Here is a 17,654-nt window from a genome sequence, read left to right as displayed (position 1 = left end):
TGCAGATCTCGAACATGCATGTATGAATCCGAATCGATAGTCTACGAAATAATCGTTTTACAAGACTTTCGGTTCCGATTCATGGCTATACTATAGATTGTCGAGTTGATGATGATTAAAAACACATTTATATATATATCACAAGTTATTTTCAATGATCAATCAGGTTGCATGTCATCTATATCATTAATCATGTCATTTTTCGCAAAAATCACTTCTGTTGACTTTTTAGAAATAGGTTTGACTCGACATTAAGCATGCATGTAGTGGGAATCAGTTAGTAACCTTTAGAGGGTTTGTTTCCCACATAAATACCAATCTATAACAAGTTTCAATTCGAGAAATATCTGAAAGGAACTCGTTTAATCAGAAAGTCAAAGGTTATGAACACCCAGTTTGACTTTTAGCAATTAACACAACATGAACGGATTAAATAACGAATTGAAGGCTTACAAGAGTCCTATAGATGTTATATGATAACTAGGAGTCGGCCTTGATCTTCAGAAATGCTCCAGAAAGCTTGCCTTGAGAGTTCTTGAGAGAATGTGTTCTTGAGCACTTTGGTTACTATGAAATATGATCAAGAATTGGCCCTTCAATCTGATTTAAAGCAGGGATTTGAGGTTACTGTTGATGGTAGGCTTGCATGAAAGTTTATTGGCTTAATTGGAGGCAAGACCAGCTGTTATGCACTTGGAATCGGACTCAAAATGACCCAAACTCACAATCTGGTCGCTGGCAGCCCCATGCGGCCCGCTTGGGCTTTCCCAGGCGGGTCGCCTGGCCTCTGGTTCAGCCAAACAACTTTCGTGTATTGACAGAATTGGTCCCTGAGCTTGAACGTGCCGTTTCGGCTACTTTTCTCGACCCGTAAACCCCCAAACTTGGTTTTTAAGAACCTTAGGACTTTTACCAACATGGTAATGCCCTCGGATAACTTTGCGCTCAACCGAAAAGCCCTGAATTCGACGTTGACGCTTCTAGTCCCTTAAGTACGGTTTTGGCCATAACTTTCTCATACGTTGACGAAACTTCATGAAATTTTTACCACATATTCTAGTGAGTATATTTTAGCTATACAAAGCTTCGGGTCTGCCAAAAGTTCACTCAGAGGTATAAATTGAACATGTTGACACTTTTAGCCCCTATAGTTTACGATACTTCACTTTTGGGCAATTTCCGCGTCGCATGATCCATGAACCATCCGTTAAAGGTTATAAACATTATGTGGGGTTATCATAGAGCCTATTTATCCATTGTTGACACTTTGGACCCTTACGTTCCATAGTTTTCACTGTTTGTCACTTTTAGTCCCTCTAAAGTATGTTTTCACATAACGGAACCTTATGACACGTGTCAAGACATTATTGGACGAAATTTTTCGAGGTGTTACACCTTCCTCCGGTACTGATGGATAGTGGCTACCACTTGAGTGGCGAGGGGTGCTGAAGTGAAATTCCCCTCCACGGGTAGACATCCGTGCGCCTGATCTTCTACGCCTTGGCGGATCTGGCATTACTGGCTGAGTCGGTGGGGGAGGCGGTGGCGTCACTGCCTCGAAGTGCGGATCCTCGGAGGGATCTCGCGGATGCTGCTGCTGCTGCTGCGATGCTTGTTGAGATGGTGTATAATACCACTCATGTTGATCAAATAAGGCCATGAAGCTATCTGGGCCTTGGTAAGTTGGTCCTGTTGGTGCATTACGTCTATTGACTTCGTCTTGTATCACGTTATAAGATAGGATAGGTTAGAATAACCAGTGCACGAGGTTCGGAAAACGAGAAGTGGTTGAATAGCATGTAGGACCGCTTATATGGACAGTGTCCATAAAAGCGATCCACATTATCACACCAGGATCGCTTTTATGACATGTACGTATTAGCGGTTCCAGAACTCTATAAATAGGTGACTGGTTATTTCATTTGGAACGGCTCGGAACTTGTAACGAAGTGCTGCCGAATTGCTTCCAGGTTGTAAACATTGCTAAAATCAATAAAGTGAAGCATTATATTTAGTTTGAGCATCTAATTCACTGATTCCGCCTTTGAATTGGAAAACGACTCTTCTGATCGACTCATTCAGGGTCAACGACGATCTAACAAGTGGTATCAGAGCTCAGGAAGAAGAGTTCAGCTCAAATTTGATCCGTTTTCTGTCTTCTACACCTTCTTTTTCGATTTAGACAAGTTTCCACGGTTAAAATCGGACGAATTTTTCACAGGACGTGTATTATTGGACAATAACAAACCCTTGAAACTTTCAGGCTAAAACTCGAACTAAAAATGGACAAAACAGCCTTCGAATGTAGGATCGTTTTTTCGGACATAGTGTGAACCGCTTTTAGGTACATTTGAAGTCTGGACCCCTCCAAAAACGTGTTTGGACCGCTCATCCGAACAATTTAGGACCGCTCATTCGTACGGTATTTAGTCTGGACCATTCCAAAATTGCCTTGGACCGCTCGAGCATACACTATCTGGACCGCTTTTACGAACAAGTCTGACCCGCTCGAACAGACTCATTCTGGTCCGCTCCAAGAACAAGTTCTGGTTCGCTCGTGTGACATTTTCTGAACCGCTCTTTTGAACAATTGTTGCATCAGGCTCGCTCGAACGGACAAACCTGGCTCGCTTATTTGAACTGCTCGAGTGAACTATTCTGGATCGCTCATAATACATCTTTGGACCGCTTATAGACACATTGATTTAGTCCGATCATCTGATTTGGGCCGCTTATTTGTCCAATCAGTTTCGCTTATTTGTCAAGTTTGGTTTTGCTCGTTCGATCAATCTGTGTTTGCTCAAGTGTCAAGATTATTACACGACGTCAAGTGTTAGTGTATTTCAATTCACTTGATATTGTTTGAACTAATTAAATTTGTTTGTTGCTTCCAGGTTGCTATTGATTTTCGAGAGATTAAAAATGTCGAACAACGGTGAAGAATTCTACAATACTTTCTACAACGCATTCACAACTGAATCGTCTGATAGAAGAGCTGAGTTGAAAGAATATTCAAAAGAGATTTCGGATAATCTGAAGTTCGAAAACATGTACGGAAGTCAACAGAAGCCACCAAAGTTGATGAAAGTCGAAGATTATAATTGGTGGAAAAACAAATTTGAAGGATGGGTGAAAGCTTTTGCTCCTGAAAGCTGGCTAAAGTTAGTAAGTGAATATCAAGTACCGGAGAAAGAAGGAGGAGAGTTAATTGAGGAGAAAGATTTTACAGAAAAAGATGTAAAGAATGTTGTTGCTGAATACAGAATGATAACTTTGATCAAACAGTCAGTTAGAGAAGATATCATTTCATTGCTTGAAAACGAGAAAACGTCAAAGAAATTATGGGAAGCTTTGGAGAGAAAGTGTGTTGGAAGTAACGAGATTGTAAAGAATAAGAAAAAGTTGTTGCGCAAAGAGTTTGAAGTGTTCAATTGCATGAAAAATGAATCTGTTTGTAAGATGTTAGAAAGATTTGGACATCTGAAAATGGAGTTGGTTAGATATAACATAGACTATTCTGAAGAATTGATGGTGGATAAATTGTTTGATGCATTGCCCAATGATCAAGATTGGAAATATTTTGCTCTTATGCTGAAGAATACAATCAAGCCAGATGAGTTAAAGATTGATTTGCTGATTGAAAGGCTTGAAAGTCATGAATTGGAGTTGAAGAGATCCAAAGTCAACAGTCCAGGGTATCAGCAGAATGTGGAACTTTATTACAGAGGAAGTGTACCAAATGCTGGTTCTCCAAAAACAGCATTCTCTGCAGAAAGCTTGAACTCAGTCAACAATGAAAGTCTTCACAGTGGTTTTCACAGTGGTGCTTCTTCAAACACTTCAGATCAAACTGTTTCAAAGAATGTATTTCAGTGTAATATTGCAATCGATTTAAAGAATGGGCAGAACTTCAGTGAAGAATCAGCGAAACAACAGATGGTTTTCTTAGCATCTGTATTGGAATCGTATGAAGGCCTCGTCGCAGGGAAGATTGGAAATACCAACTTGACGAAAGAAGAGTATGATCAAATAGATCCAGAGGAGATGGAACTGATGGATATCAGATGGTGTATGGCCAGTGCAGTTCGTAGAGCACAACGGTTCATGGAAATTACGGGGAGGAAGTCAATTGGAGGGCCATCTACTAAACTGGGTTTTGATAAATCCAAAGTGACGTGTTTTAAATGCAAACAAAAGGGTCACTTCAAGCGCGAGTGCAGAAATTCATATGTTGCTGAAGATTCTGAAAATCCGTTCAACGAAGACTATTACAAGAAAGCGATTTATCATCAAAATAAGTCTGAACCACCAAGGTTGAAACAGCAGGAAGAAAAATCAAGGGCTCTTGCAGTCATTTATGATGATGAAGGCTATGATTGGAGCAAAGAAGTTCTTCCAGAACAAGATGCTGTAGGTTATGCATTTGTTGCAAGAGAAGAGCATGATGCCTGGTGGAGAAGAGACAGTGCAAGATGGGAGATTGGAAAGTTGTATGAACCATTTCAAGAAGCACAGAGAGCCAACAGATGGAATGAAGAGTTGGAGTGTTACTTGGATCCACATGGGAATCCAGTGGTCGATCCGGAAAAAGTTGATTTTGATGCAGTAACTAATGTGTTTCCAAGTGAGCGTGTTTTCAACACAAAGAGGCTTTCTGATAGCAGCTATCTGCCAGAGTTGATGAATAAGTTGAGAGAAGTCTTTGAAATGAGTCTACCGAAGGTGGTAGAGATGAAGAAGAGAAAAGAAGAAGAGCTGAAGAGGATGATTGAAGAGGTAAAGACTGTTGCAAAGCTTGCTGGTGAAGAGAATCAAAAAGCTGAGGAAGAACAAAAGCCGAAAGAGAAGGAAGAAAAAGTTGAGAAGATACAGGAGACAAAGGCAGCTGATCATGCCGAGGTGTCAATTACTGAGGTAACAGAATCTTCTGAACTACCAGATGTGGATTTAGTTGTAGAAAAGGAAAACAAGTGCAGGAATTGCATTGAAAAGTGCAAAGCCTGTACTGAAAAAGAAGAAATAATCAAAACAAAAGATAATGAAATGAACAAACTTGAACATGCGTTAAAACTGAAATGTAAAGAAAGGATTGACACTGAGCAAAATCTAAAATTAAAAGTTGAGAAATTAACACAAAAGTGTCATGATTTTGAAAAAGAAAATATGGTTTTGAAAGAAAAATGTGATACAAAATGTGTTGATTGTATTGAGAAAGAATCTAAGTTTCTAGAGTTACAAAAACAGTATGATTCTTTAAAATGGTCAAGTAAGAGAGTACAAGAAGCTTATGATACTTTGAAGAGCCAAGTCAAAAGTTTTGATCAGAGATTGTCTGAAACTTTAACAACCAAAGAAATGTATGAAAGACAATTTAAACAAAAACAAATTGAATTAAACAAACGTGTTGATGAAATTGCGAATCTTAAACAAGTCTTGGCTGAAAAAGAAAAGATTGTTACAAAACTTCAAAGTTATCATAACTCTTCGTACATTCTCGAACGTATTTTCAATATCACACCTGATAACAACGATACTAATGTTTGTAAAAAGGGTATTGGTTCAGAATATCATCAGGTACCACCACCATTGAGAGACAATTATACTTTTTATGATGAGGAAAAGGTGGCAAAGGGTTTGAACATAGCTGACCAATTACCTGACAGTATCGATGTTACTTACACCAAATCTGATGATGCTGATGATTCAGAGGTAGTGAGTAAGGTGGTTGATAGTGTTTTGAAAGGAAAGTCTGAATCACAGGATGAAGATGAAGGAAATCTTTATGATGGATATCTGAAAGACACGAAATCTGAGAAGAATTTGAATGATGATTCAAAAGGATTGGTTTATACCATGATTGGATCGGACAAACTATTCTTGGATGTGGTTTTCCCGATTCAGAATGTGATTTCAGAGAAAATTGACAAATTGTTCAAGATGGTAGAAATTGAGAAGTCTGAAATGTTGAAGTTTGCTGGTAAAGGTTTCAAAGGGTCTTATAACAAACCTGGGTCTAAGAAGAAAAACATGAAATCTGGTTTGGGGTATAAGAAGAAACATAATCGAAACAGAACTGAAAGGTCCAATTTTCAGACGAAAATGAATTTTGTTCAAGGAAAAAGTTTCACTGAAGAAGAAAAACTCAAACTTGGAACACAATCGAATGCAGAATTTGAGGCCATGAAAAAGAAACAACAACAGCCAAAAGATGTGTCAAAGAAAGTTTGTTTTAAATGTGATCAAATTGGACACGTTGCACGGAAATGTCAAATTCCAAAGTCTGTTGATGTTCAAAAACAGAAATCTGGTAATGAGAAACCAATGTCAAATTCCAAAGTTGTTGTGACAGAACCTCGAAAAATCTGGAAACCTAAAAATGTTGTTCAAAAGCAACAGGTTCAGAAAGAAACAAATTTTTATAAAAGAGGTGCTCCAGAAGGTCAAAAATGGTCGGTTAAGAAACGTGTCGATGAGATAAAAACTGAGAATGTTGAAAAGAAATCTGAAAAACAAACACAAATTTGGAAACCAAAAGCTGAAACGAAAGGTTCAACTTCTGAGGTGAAAACGTCTGAGGATTCAGTTTTGGTTGCCTATGATGCAAATTTTCCTCCGCTCAAGGCTGAAAATTTTAAAATTCAGGTTGCTAGAATCAAGGTTACACCTAAGGCTCCTGAGGCCTGGGTTGACACCATGTTTGATTAAGTGGTTGGAATTGCCGGAGCTTCCTGGATCGCGAAGCATGAATCGGCATCTATCTTTATTGATTGAAATTTTTATGACAAATTGTTTGTGTATTTGATAAAGTTTGAATGTGCAGGTGCTAAATGCTGATGAAGATTGTGGGAGTATTGCACAGGAAGAGGTTGAAGATCCCTGGTTTTGGATAGACAGGGAGTTTGTTGGTTGTTTTGTATGAATTTGTGTTGTGTTTGATGATTGGTGTATGTTTGTTGTTTGTTGGTTTGGATTGATGTTTGGGATGTTTGATGTTAGTTTACTTAGAATAAGTGGTGATGGACTATGCCGAAACCCTCACGGCGGAACAAACATGATTACTCACAGGTTGAAGAATGGTTTTCTAATGGTCAAAATCAATGGGTTGTAAATCATGGGGGTACGTTATATTTTCTGCAAAACAGAGCATGAGATGCAGAAAATGAATGGCGAGACAAAGCTATCAGTATCGGTTTGTCAAATTTCTTTAATGGTTTTGCATTTTAGGGGGAGATATATTGTTTGAAAATCCAAAAACATTAGAAAATTTGAAAAAGCCAAAAACATGATAAAATCAAAAATTTGAGTTTTGCGTAAAAAGAGGAAATGATAGTACATCAGTAGACAGTTGCAGTATGCTAAAGAAATGTAATGATTAAATAGCATTAAACAGTCTCACTGATGATATGTCGATAGGTTTTTATACATTTAGTAAGCTTTTTCGGGATATAAACCTAAATTCAAAACTTGCTTATTTTGTGGGAAACACTACTTGGATATATAGGTAACCCCTGAAATCTTGTTTGACATGTCTCGTATTCTGATATACTAGGTGTTTATACTCTATGATGTCTGGGGTATTATTCCGGGACTTCTGCTGAACGGTAGTTCTGACCTAGTCCTTGGCTAATACTTTATTCCAAAATGCTTGAAATATAGCATAAAGCCCTCAGCTGATTAGACAATAAAATTGATAATCAGTTGTTGTAGCTGAAAAGATTCTCTAAAGGGAACACACTGCAAAGTCGAAGCTGATATCTCTCTGCTGAACGGAAGTTCTGACCTGAGATCCCTCAGTTCTCGCATACCCTAATTTATGTACAGACATCATTGTAGTATTCTTACCTGTAAGACTGAATATTGGGATTCTGGATACGGGAGTATATTCAAGAGGTGGGACACATGAATGAGTTTAAGTCTTAAAACATCTAAATCGTATCCTGAATTAGTTGAAATTTGTATGAAAATTTAAGTGGATCAGTATATTGACAATCTAAGTGAATTGTTTAATTCTTAATGTGTAACGAAGCTCAACGGTACTTGTGACTTGTCAAAAACTGATATGATCCTCTGACGCATACTCAAACAAAAATATGGTTTATAAATTTGTTTGTACATATTTCTTTACTGCTTTATATTTTCAGAAAAACACAAAAAGATTTTGATTTCTGCGTTATTTTTGATAAACCGATGTCTGAGTTGCTGAGTTTCAAAATCTAAGTATGCTGATTGTGTTTCTGAAAACAAAACGAGTTCATTAATTTGAAACTTAAGATTTCTTGGAAAATCTTCAAAAACAGTTTGTGAATATCTTCAAGGTCATTAATTTGAACTTGAATGATAATATGTGAGAAAATTGGATTCTTTATATTGCCATATCTGATAAGTTTGTTGACAGGGGGAGTGTATTAGAGAACATGTTTAATGAATTTGAAAATATTGTTACTTATGAATATTTGAGATTTACAGGAAAGATTCAGATTTCAATCCCGAAGAGCTGAGTTTAAGGGGGAGTCTGAAGATAAGATGTAAGTGAAGAAGAGCTTGTAACAGGAAAAGCAAGGTGATGATCTCTAAAAAGCATGGAAGCTTGACGAGAGGGGGAGCTTACTGATGATGAAGATGATCAATGAGAAAGATTGAAGATTGTTACAATCTGAACAAGTTGGCAAAGATGATCAAGACTGAAGAGGTGGCATAACAGAGGATGTTCACTGAAGACTTCGTCAATATCCGAGGGGGAGTCTGTTGGTGCGTTACGTCTATTGACTTCGTCTTGTATCATGTTATAAGATAGGATAGGTTAGAATAACCAGTGCACGAGGTTCGGAAAACGAGAAGTGGTTGAATAGCATGTAGGACCGCTTATATGGACAGTGTCCATAAAAGCGATCCACATTATCACACCAGGATCGCTTTTATGACATGTACGTATTAGCGGTTCCAGAACTCTATAAATAGGTGACTGGTTATTTCATTTGGAACGGCTCGGAACTTGTAACGAAGTGCTGCCGAATTGCTTCCAGGTTGTAAACATTGCTAAAATCAATAAAGTGAAGCATTATATTTAGTTTGAGCATCTAATTCACTGATTCCGCCTTTGAATTGGAAAACGACTCTTCTGATCGACTCATTCAGGGTCAACGACGATCCAACAGGTCCATGATATGAAGATCCGTCAGAGATCTCAATCGGGTGCGTGGGCGTACCACGAGCTGGTTCTGTAGGATCCGTATCTTCGTCCATGTGATCTTCCAAAAAGTGATCTTGTGGCCCTAGCGGAACAAATCTAGCAGGTTCCTGTATGTAGTCAGCCGGATTAAACTGACCTCGGAAGTATGGGGTAGGATCACCAAAGGCACGGTGAGACACCGAGCGCTGTAGAGGTATGTAGGATGGCTGGGGGTTGTTCGGATCATTTTCGGAATCTGGTCCGAAAGAGTGACGATAAGATGGCGTCGAACTGTGAGAGGTCGAATGCCTTGCTGGTTCGTAAAGGTCTCTTCGTCGTTGTGGCTCTTCGCTCCTTGTCATCGAAGGAGGTCTTGTACCTGACGGTCCAGCTTCATGATCGTGGTGAGTAACGATCTCTCCTCGGCCTCGTCTTCCCCTTCCTCGTCCTCGGAAGATTACAGGTGGCATTTTCCTGCTTCAAAACTTATTAAAAATCATAATGAAAATAAAGACAAAAAGGAGTATTAATCCGAATTTGTCCTAAGTTATTGTCTAGACTCAAGTATGTGCAATTGTGTCACTGAGATTAAACACATTATGATAGTGTTTAATTCACTCAATGTTGGCTCTGATACCAACCTGTCACACCACGATTTCCACGTGTATCACCGGTGGGCCCGGTGGGGGATTACCGTGACGTAGTTGGCAACAATATAGTCAAACCACACAATTATATAAATGCACAGCGGAAGCTTAAAGATAAATATATACTTCAACCTCTGGTTGTAATATCAAATGTATTACAGAAGTCGAAAGTATCCACAGCGGATCAAAATAATGATAAAATATTGTTCATTCAGATACAGCATCGAGTTTGCGAGACTATTCGTGATGCTTAGGAAGCTATTACCAGCCCATTTCGTATAGTACCTGCACTTAATCTTTTGGGGAAAAATACGTCAGTTTACACTGGTAAATACGTTCAACTGACACATTTGAAAAATGTTTATTAAAATTGATTTGAATGCACAAGGCACAAATTCTTTTATAACTTGGGAAATTATTAAAATCTTGTGAACGTATTACATGTTCTTTTATGCGTTCAGTAGCCCGGATCGTGCCGGGTTAAAGATTAATAAACACACCACATTGCGTAAAACCGTAGTATAGAAACCAACGGCTACGTCTTTTAAATAATAGTGTCGACATAATATACCGGGTGTACGCCTACACCGGGATGTCGAGGTCGTGGCCATTTCGTAAAATGATGCCAAGGATATTCGGGACAACGGTCATTAACCCCCAAAGGCTTTTAAGAAACAAAACTGTTTAAATGAGCCGATCACATTATTCAATTAACCACCTCAGCGATGGAAGATGAGATGCTCAATCAAGCGGTATTATTATACCGTATCCCAAGCCCGTATAGGGAAAATAAGTTAAAAGTATTTACCTTTGCAAGTATATTCCTTAATTTGATTAAATCACCGATAGCTTTTACTGGGGCTCCTATTCTGGAACGAAGGTTTTAATTAACCTATTAGAATCCTAACGAGTCTTTATATTGGCCGTAGCCTAGAACGGTTGATTCCGATATGTGAATATGGTTTAATCGCGCGAAAAGGCGAAAACCGAGAACGGAGTGTGATTATGACCCAACAAGTTCAGAGACTTGTTTTATATAGGTTTAAGGTTCACACTCTGGATTTTGGGGTCCAAATAATATAATTTGACCCGTATCGGCTAATTTACGAAAACTAGTTTCATAAGCCGAACCGTGCGCGCAATAGGCGAAACGATTAACCATGAGAGTCTTACGCTTATTTCCTAAGTCAATATGCCTTAAAGAGGTTGTGGTATCAGTAGGATACCTTCCGTGATGCCCGTAACGAGTTTAAGCTAATATTACGCCCCGTAGGGGCTTTTCGGTCATTTTAAAGATTTTTAAAGAGCTTTTCGAGTTCTACAGGAAATCTGAGTTTCCCGAACAATTTGTAAAGTTTAAAATACTTTATTTATTATTTAAAATCAGTAGCAACTGGAATCAGGTCAAAAGACCTTGTAGAACTCAAGTTTTGGCCTAAAAGGGCATATTCGGTATTTACCGAACCGTAGCCATAACCGCAGGTTATGAGCAAGGTAAAAATTATTAAAAATCTTTAAAATTCCAAAAATATTATTTTATAACAGTGGGTAAAAGTTTTGGTGACGGAATCTTGGTTTAGATAGTTGTTATGCTAATTGCGCCGTTTATTACAAAAGTTTCTTATAAATGCGCTATTTAGCATAACTCTCATTCTAGACCTCGGATTGACGTGAAACTTTAAGGACATGCTTATAATTTAATAAGCAAGGTTATGGTCCGTTCACGTGTCCGAAATACTCGTTTTATTTTTAAAAGGCCGTTACGATCAACTTTTAGGCGATTGACGGAAATGCGCAAAAGACTCGGACAAATCATGAACCGGTCACAGAGGGTTATACCATCATGTAACCTGGTCCTAAGAGAGTCCTAAGGCATATCTATACCTTACTAAAATGGGTCAGAACTGAAGTCAAAACAAAAGTCAAGCTTTTGCGACATTCGGCTCCGAACCGGGTCAATATAGCAAATGGTCGATTCAAACGAGCGTAATCAAGTTTATATAGTTAATATCATGTTTTATGAGTGCCAAAACAGGTTTCATAGCATATACATTACAGATTATGTATAAAACAGCAAAATGACTTTCTGTTGACTTTTTAAGTGCACGTTTGACTCGACATTCGACATAGTTAGAGTGGTGATCAGAGGGAACCCTTTCAGAGGTTTATTACCCACATAAATACTAACTCATAACTACCTTTGATCCGTCATAAGCCTGAGCCATTACGGATTTATTTTGAAGTCAAACCGTATTTACGACGGTTGGTTTCTAGCTATTTACTAAGTATAAATCAAACTACAAGGGATCTAATGGACTTACAGAAGGTGGGACTTGCTTAGAGAACAATGAGAAATGCTGGAGAGCCTTTAGAATGACCAGAGATGTGTTGTTGTGTTGTGATGAAACTTATGAGCACAAGAGTTCTATTTATAGCCAAGGAAGGCACCTAAGATCATCACACAACACCCTACCACTGCTCATGGATGATGGGCAGGTGTCCCATAGAGCTATGGGTCGAGTAGGGGGCGCCCATGCTTCACTAATTGATGGTTTGGTCGTTCACAAGCTCAAAAGGCATAAAAAACCAAGGTTTCTGCATCTGGGCGTCCCACGCGGCCCGCATGGGAGTTTCCATGCATTTGTACGCGGGCCGCCTGAGATTCAAACTTCAGGCGCGTAAAGGAGGTGGCTCGCGGCCCGCCTCAACTTAGGCCAAAACATCACGCGGGTCGCGAGAGGCCTGTTTTTCAGGTTTATAAAATCTTTTGTAATGATGATCAGAATCATGGTAATTAATAACGAAATCTTTCGTAATTATTAACCTGACCCTTCGTGTTTGAAGGGGTAACTTTGCGGTTTGGCCCTCGGTTAATTACAACTAAGGACCTCGTTTTATTTGCCCGCGTTGTTAAGTCCCTGGTTAGTTTATTAATTATTCTGAAAGCCTTAACTTTCATTATTGACGCTTTTAACCCTTCTCATACGAATTCGATCATAACTTTCTCGTTTTAAAACGGAACTCCGCGGAATTTATACAGTATATTCTAGTGAGCGTATAATACTGTTACAAAGCCTCGGGAGCGTTAAAGGGTCACTCAGAGGTATAATTAAACATGTTGACACAGTTAACCCCTGTAGCCTGTAATCTCTCACTTTCTTCCGCGTTTCGCTTCCGTACGATCCATGATTTATTCGTTTGAAGGTACAAGCATCATTTAGGGTTACCATACAGTATATTTACCCTTTGTTTGACATTTATAACCCTCGAATTTACATACATTCAAGGTTTGTCAATATTAGTCCTTTATTTAATTATCAATGCCACGTGTAATCAAATGACATGTGTTAACACATCATTGGACACAAAAATTCGAGGTGTTACATTTTGTCTAATGATTGTCCTTGGCTTTTATTTATAGTCATTGCATAGCATAGCCTTATAGGAAATTGTTTTCTTTTAAATTGAAAGGGCAGTTCATCATCCTTGTGTATCAAAGAAATCTTGGGTATGAAAACACATTTACCTATAAATTTACCCGTCATTATTTGTGCCTCAATTACTCTTGCTAGCAATTGTGTTACTATCATTCTTGTACCATTGCAAAGCCCTTCAAGTGGGTTAAGATTCCTCAGTAAAATTATGGGTGAATTTACCTTCAGCTGCAAAGTATGAGGTGGAAAGCCGCTAAAATTTAGAAGGTTCAGGTACTCTGGCGGATAAAGAGACTCTATGTCTGTGTTACTTATCGCAGTTGGTATAAGTGAGTCAATGCTTAGATACGTTGTCGATGAGCCATCTGTCATGGAAATTTTTTTTGCGTTGATCTCATCTGCTGTATCATTCTTTGGGCAAACGATTTCTTTCGTTGACAATGTGGCAGCAGTCGGTTGTTGAAGGGTAGTATCATCATAAATGAAGCGGATAAGGTCTGTCAACTCGCTTTTCGAATGTACTATGAGGTATCTCGAAGATATATCAAGCATTTTCATGTTAACTGGATCATTCATGTCTGGCGTACCTATTTCACCGTCTCCAATAGCAACTAACCATGAGGAGAAAGAAGATATTTCAAGTTGCCTTTCAACAGTAAGATTTGGTCTTTGGAGGCGCATGTTTACCGTAAGTCTGAAGACCTTAAAGTGTGGCCATAGGTAAGACCTAGGTAATGTCAAAGCTAAAAGGGTGGCTTTTGTCGATTTAGGAACAACAGGTAAGGTTTGCCTAAAGTCTCCACCCAACAACATTGACTTACCACCAAAAGGTTGTGAGGTATTATCTTCTAAGTCTTTTAGGGCTCTGTCTAGCGCTTCATAACAGCGACGATCACTCATTGGCGCCTCGTCCCAAATGATAAGAACTGTCTCCTTAAGTAGTGTACCAAGATGAATGCCTTTCTTAATATGACAGATAGACTCTTCTGTTAGATCTAATGGTATCTTGAACCTTGAGTGAGCAGTTCTACCGGAGGGCAGAAGTAAAGATGCAACCCCTGAAGCTGCAACAGCCAAGACCACTTTACCAGAAGAACGTAAAGCAGCTAGGATAGCGGCCCATAAAAATGTCTTCCCAGTACCACCATGGACATAAACGAACGTTAGGGTTTGCTTGTTTGATTCACAACCTGAATAACATGATCATATATCTGCATTTGGTCTGCATTTAGTCTACCATGATAGGATCGATGTTCAGATGCCAAAACATGTCTGTCATAGTTTTTCTCCTCCATAAGCAATCGATTTCTTAACCGTTCTAGCATTCTTGAGTTAGGCATTGGTAGACCAAAATCTACCAAAGACAAATCTAAAGACAAATCTGAAGACCCAGATTGAAGTAATAACTGTAATTCATAAAGGACAAGCTGCATCATGTCCTCATCATTTACCAAACCAAAATCTTTTTGTCCATCGTCAGCCATCTTATGCCAATGTTGATTCCAAAGGTCTACCGGGTCCGAAATGTCACAGTATAGCAAGATTTGGATAAATAAAGATCGCAGCTCTTTAGCGGTCGCCCAATTCGATGCCTCGTCAAAGGTGAATGACCATTCCCTATCATCACCAATTATCCCTAACCTTTCACAAGCATTTCTGTACGTGAAGCATACATGCCGTTAACAGTCCTAATAGCACTGTAATATTGACAACCCTTTTGATGACCTAGAAGTAAATGCAAATAGAATGCTTCACCACACGCTGGATGTACATATATCAACCTTCCAGTCGCAGGCGCTTTGTTTGTTGTTCTACGTATCCGGTGCTTTGAGGCCACGTCCCATCTATATTCATTAAGGTAATCGACATAGCGTAAATGCCTTCCAGTACTGTCATTCATGTTGTCGGATAACCATTATGTAAGTGTTGTACGCTTGCTAAACTGATTATTAGCTACATTGTGAAGATCATCTTTGTCGCGAAAAGTGATGTTTTGCATATTCTCCAGATGTACAACAAGAACCTGAACTGGGGGATTTCTATCATGTATGTAAAAGTTGAAAATCCTCTAAGCAGCCTCATGTGGACATATAAACCTCCCATCTAAGAAGTTTTGTATTTCATTTTGCTGATTAGAGTCGCATTGTTGCGCAGATTGTGTTTCTGTAGGAGCACGTGTTATCTTGTAGTGTATACGATCAGCACCTTTGGATATATACTTAAATAGGTACTTAATAAGCAGACTCCAACCACAATACTCTACATTAATGTGTGCCGTAAATTGAGTACATAAAACTGGATTGTAAGGCACAACATAACGATTGTCCAATTCGACACCACTCTTGTTAACACTAAATCCAACTGAACGTCTCCTATAACGTGCATTACCCTTATCATCAAACGTCGTATGTTCGTGATAATCTTTCGGGAACTTCTTTGAGCACGATCCGGATTCCATGCTTGGCGAGTTAGGATTTACAATGCCACATGGTCCATGTATCATAAGATCGGTAACGACCGCAAACAACTGAGACTGAGTTAACGGATTTGGAATCTCTGCAGAAATAAAGTCGTCAATCTGATAGGCTTCTCGAATCCTATCAGCTGTCGCCACCCATAATAGTAAATGACAATGTGGTAAACCTCTTTTCTGAAACTCAATAGTGTAGAGATCTGTAGAAAATAAGGAAAGTTAATATTCTGAAAGATGATAACACACTGAGGTACATAGGAAGATATCATACCCGCAACAACATCCCCAAACATACGTGAGCTTCTTAGAAACTTAATCAAGGACTTTACTTTAAGCTGGAAAACCCTAGCAATTATGTCTGGGCGATCCTGAGCCTTCAAAATAGGATATCGTGAAAGATATCTCTGTATTTCTGGCCATTTTACATTACAGGTGAAGGTGATGAAGTATTGTGGATTGCCATGTACTCTACAAATAGCCAAAGCGTATTGATAATGCTTATACATGTACCTTGGCCCACCAACAAACGACGATGGCAGGAATGTCCGTTTACCAACATCATGACCTTCAGTGTCACCACGTTCAATAGCATCGTGTATTCCTTGTAAGAACTCAGAGCGGAAGACATTTTGATTTTTTCTTACATAATCTAACCGACATTCTTCTATACACACATAAGCGTCGACGATATATTGTTGAAACAATCGGCCACCGCGTAGAAGTAATGTGTATAGATTATGGTGGTCATGAAGTATATAGCTATAATACTTATTAATAGTCATCTTTCGGCGCGAACCATCTCGGGTGCGAAGTGATAAGTCAGGAGACCAACCCGCATCGCCAAATGGTATAAGCAGAGGATACTGCAAAGCCATATAAAGTGGGTGCAGTTTACTTATGCGCTTTGGTGTACCATCTCTTTCACGAATGATGATGTCAAACTTTCCAGACATATGATCTGCATCAGTCACAATCGCACCAATACAACCAGAAGACGACTTTTCATAAGAACGTTCATACTGAGTGCCAAAAAGGGAAGCACAGAAGGACTGCATATGATGAGAAGAACAAAGATCTCGTGCATTACGGAAAAGCTTGACCAGTTTATTGCAAGATTCTAAGACATTTAGGATGACACCTACTATCTCAGCAGACAAAGAAGATTCACCATCATTACAAAAAGAATGTAGCCTATTAGAGATTTCATTTTCCGTATCATAGACGTACATTTGTAAGAATCAAGGTCTCTCGTCATCTGGTAGGCATAGGCTACCAATCCAATGATGGACTTGCCCACCAATCTTCAACACATATGGGCCATAACCTCTATTAACAGTCTCATCAACTTTGGCACCCAAAGATGTCATTGAAAACATAGAGTTATATGCACGGATGTTTGCCATAAAACTTGTCTGTTCGTAAAGATGCATAAGTGTCGTATAAGGTCTTCTAGGAAATGGTAGCGCTACAACCCCACTCCTACAACATTGATTATAACCAAATCCACCAGAAGAAAACGCAGACGCAACACGTTCATCCGACCAATACAAAGCACCACAAAACTCACACACATTCTGACAATCACCATGGTCTACATATGATGGTAAAGTACTTGCTTGAGTAGACGTGGAGGGTACGTCAGCCAAAACGGTTGATGACAACCTTTTCCTTTTGTAGCTAGGCATCTATCTATTTAAAAAGCACTGTACAAAAGCAACACCAAAAAACACCTACATCTACCGCAAAGACTACAAGTCTAAAAACATAAAAACACAACTTGTAATATACAGTACGTAATAAAAAGATATCCGACTAAACGTATAAGTTAACAACAAAGTCAAGGAAAAGGAAAGTAAAACATACCTGAAATGCAAATAGTATTCTATAACAGTTAGCCACAAACGCAGTGAGACAAGAAACAACTGTTACAC

At 38.9% G+C, this 17,654-nt stretch overlaps 1 protein-coding gene across 1 annotated transcript; it reads right to left on the bottom strand.

The window, feature by feature from the left end:
* Window positions 1-15,318: 15,318 nt before the first annotated feature.
* Window positions 15,319-16,952, bottom strand: LOC110892723. The gene is made up of 2 exons (XM_022139874.1): window positions 15,995-16,952; window positions 15,319-15,923 (listed from the first exon to the last, which is right to left on the bottom strand). Exons 1-2 carry the CDS (start codon window positions 16,950-16,952, stop codon window positions 15,319-15,321), a joined length of 1,563 nt encoding a protein of 520 aa, XP_021995566.1.
* Between the last annotated feature and the right edge of the window lie 702 nt (window positions 16,953-17,654).

The sequence above is a fragment of the Helianthus annuus genome, chromosome 12 (assembly GCF_002127325.2).
Source record: "Helianthus annuus cultivar XRQ/B chromosome 12, HanXRQr2.0-SUNRISE, whole genome shotgun sequence".
Classification (NCBI taxonomy): domain Eukaryota; kingdom Viridiplantae; phylum Streptophyta; class Magnoliopsida; order Asterales; family Asteraceae; genus Helianthus; species Helianthus annuus.
Note: the sequence above shows the minus strand (reverse complement) of the source record. Positions and strands in the feature narration are given on the sequence as shown.

What these genes read in the sequence shown, in the direction of transcription:
- LOC110892723 (XM_022139874.1), bottom strand. Translation starts at nt 16,952, where the DNA reads ATGTACGTCTATGATACGGAAAATGAAATCTCTAATAGGCTACATTCT. An exon ending in GTTTGGGGATGTTGTTGCGG is followed by an intron (nt 15,924 to 15,994) that starts GTATGATATCTT and finishes TATTTTCTACAG; the next exon opens with ATCTCTACACTATTGAGTTT.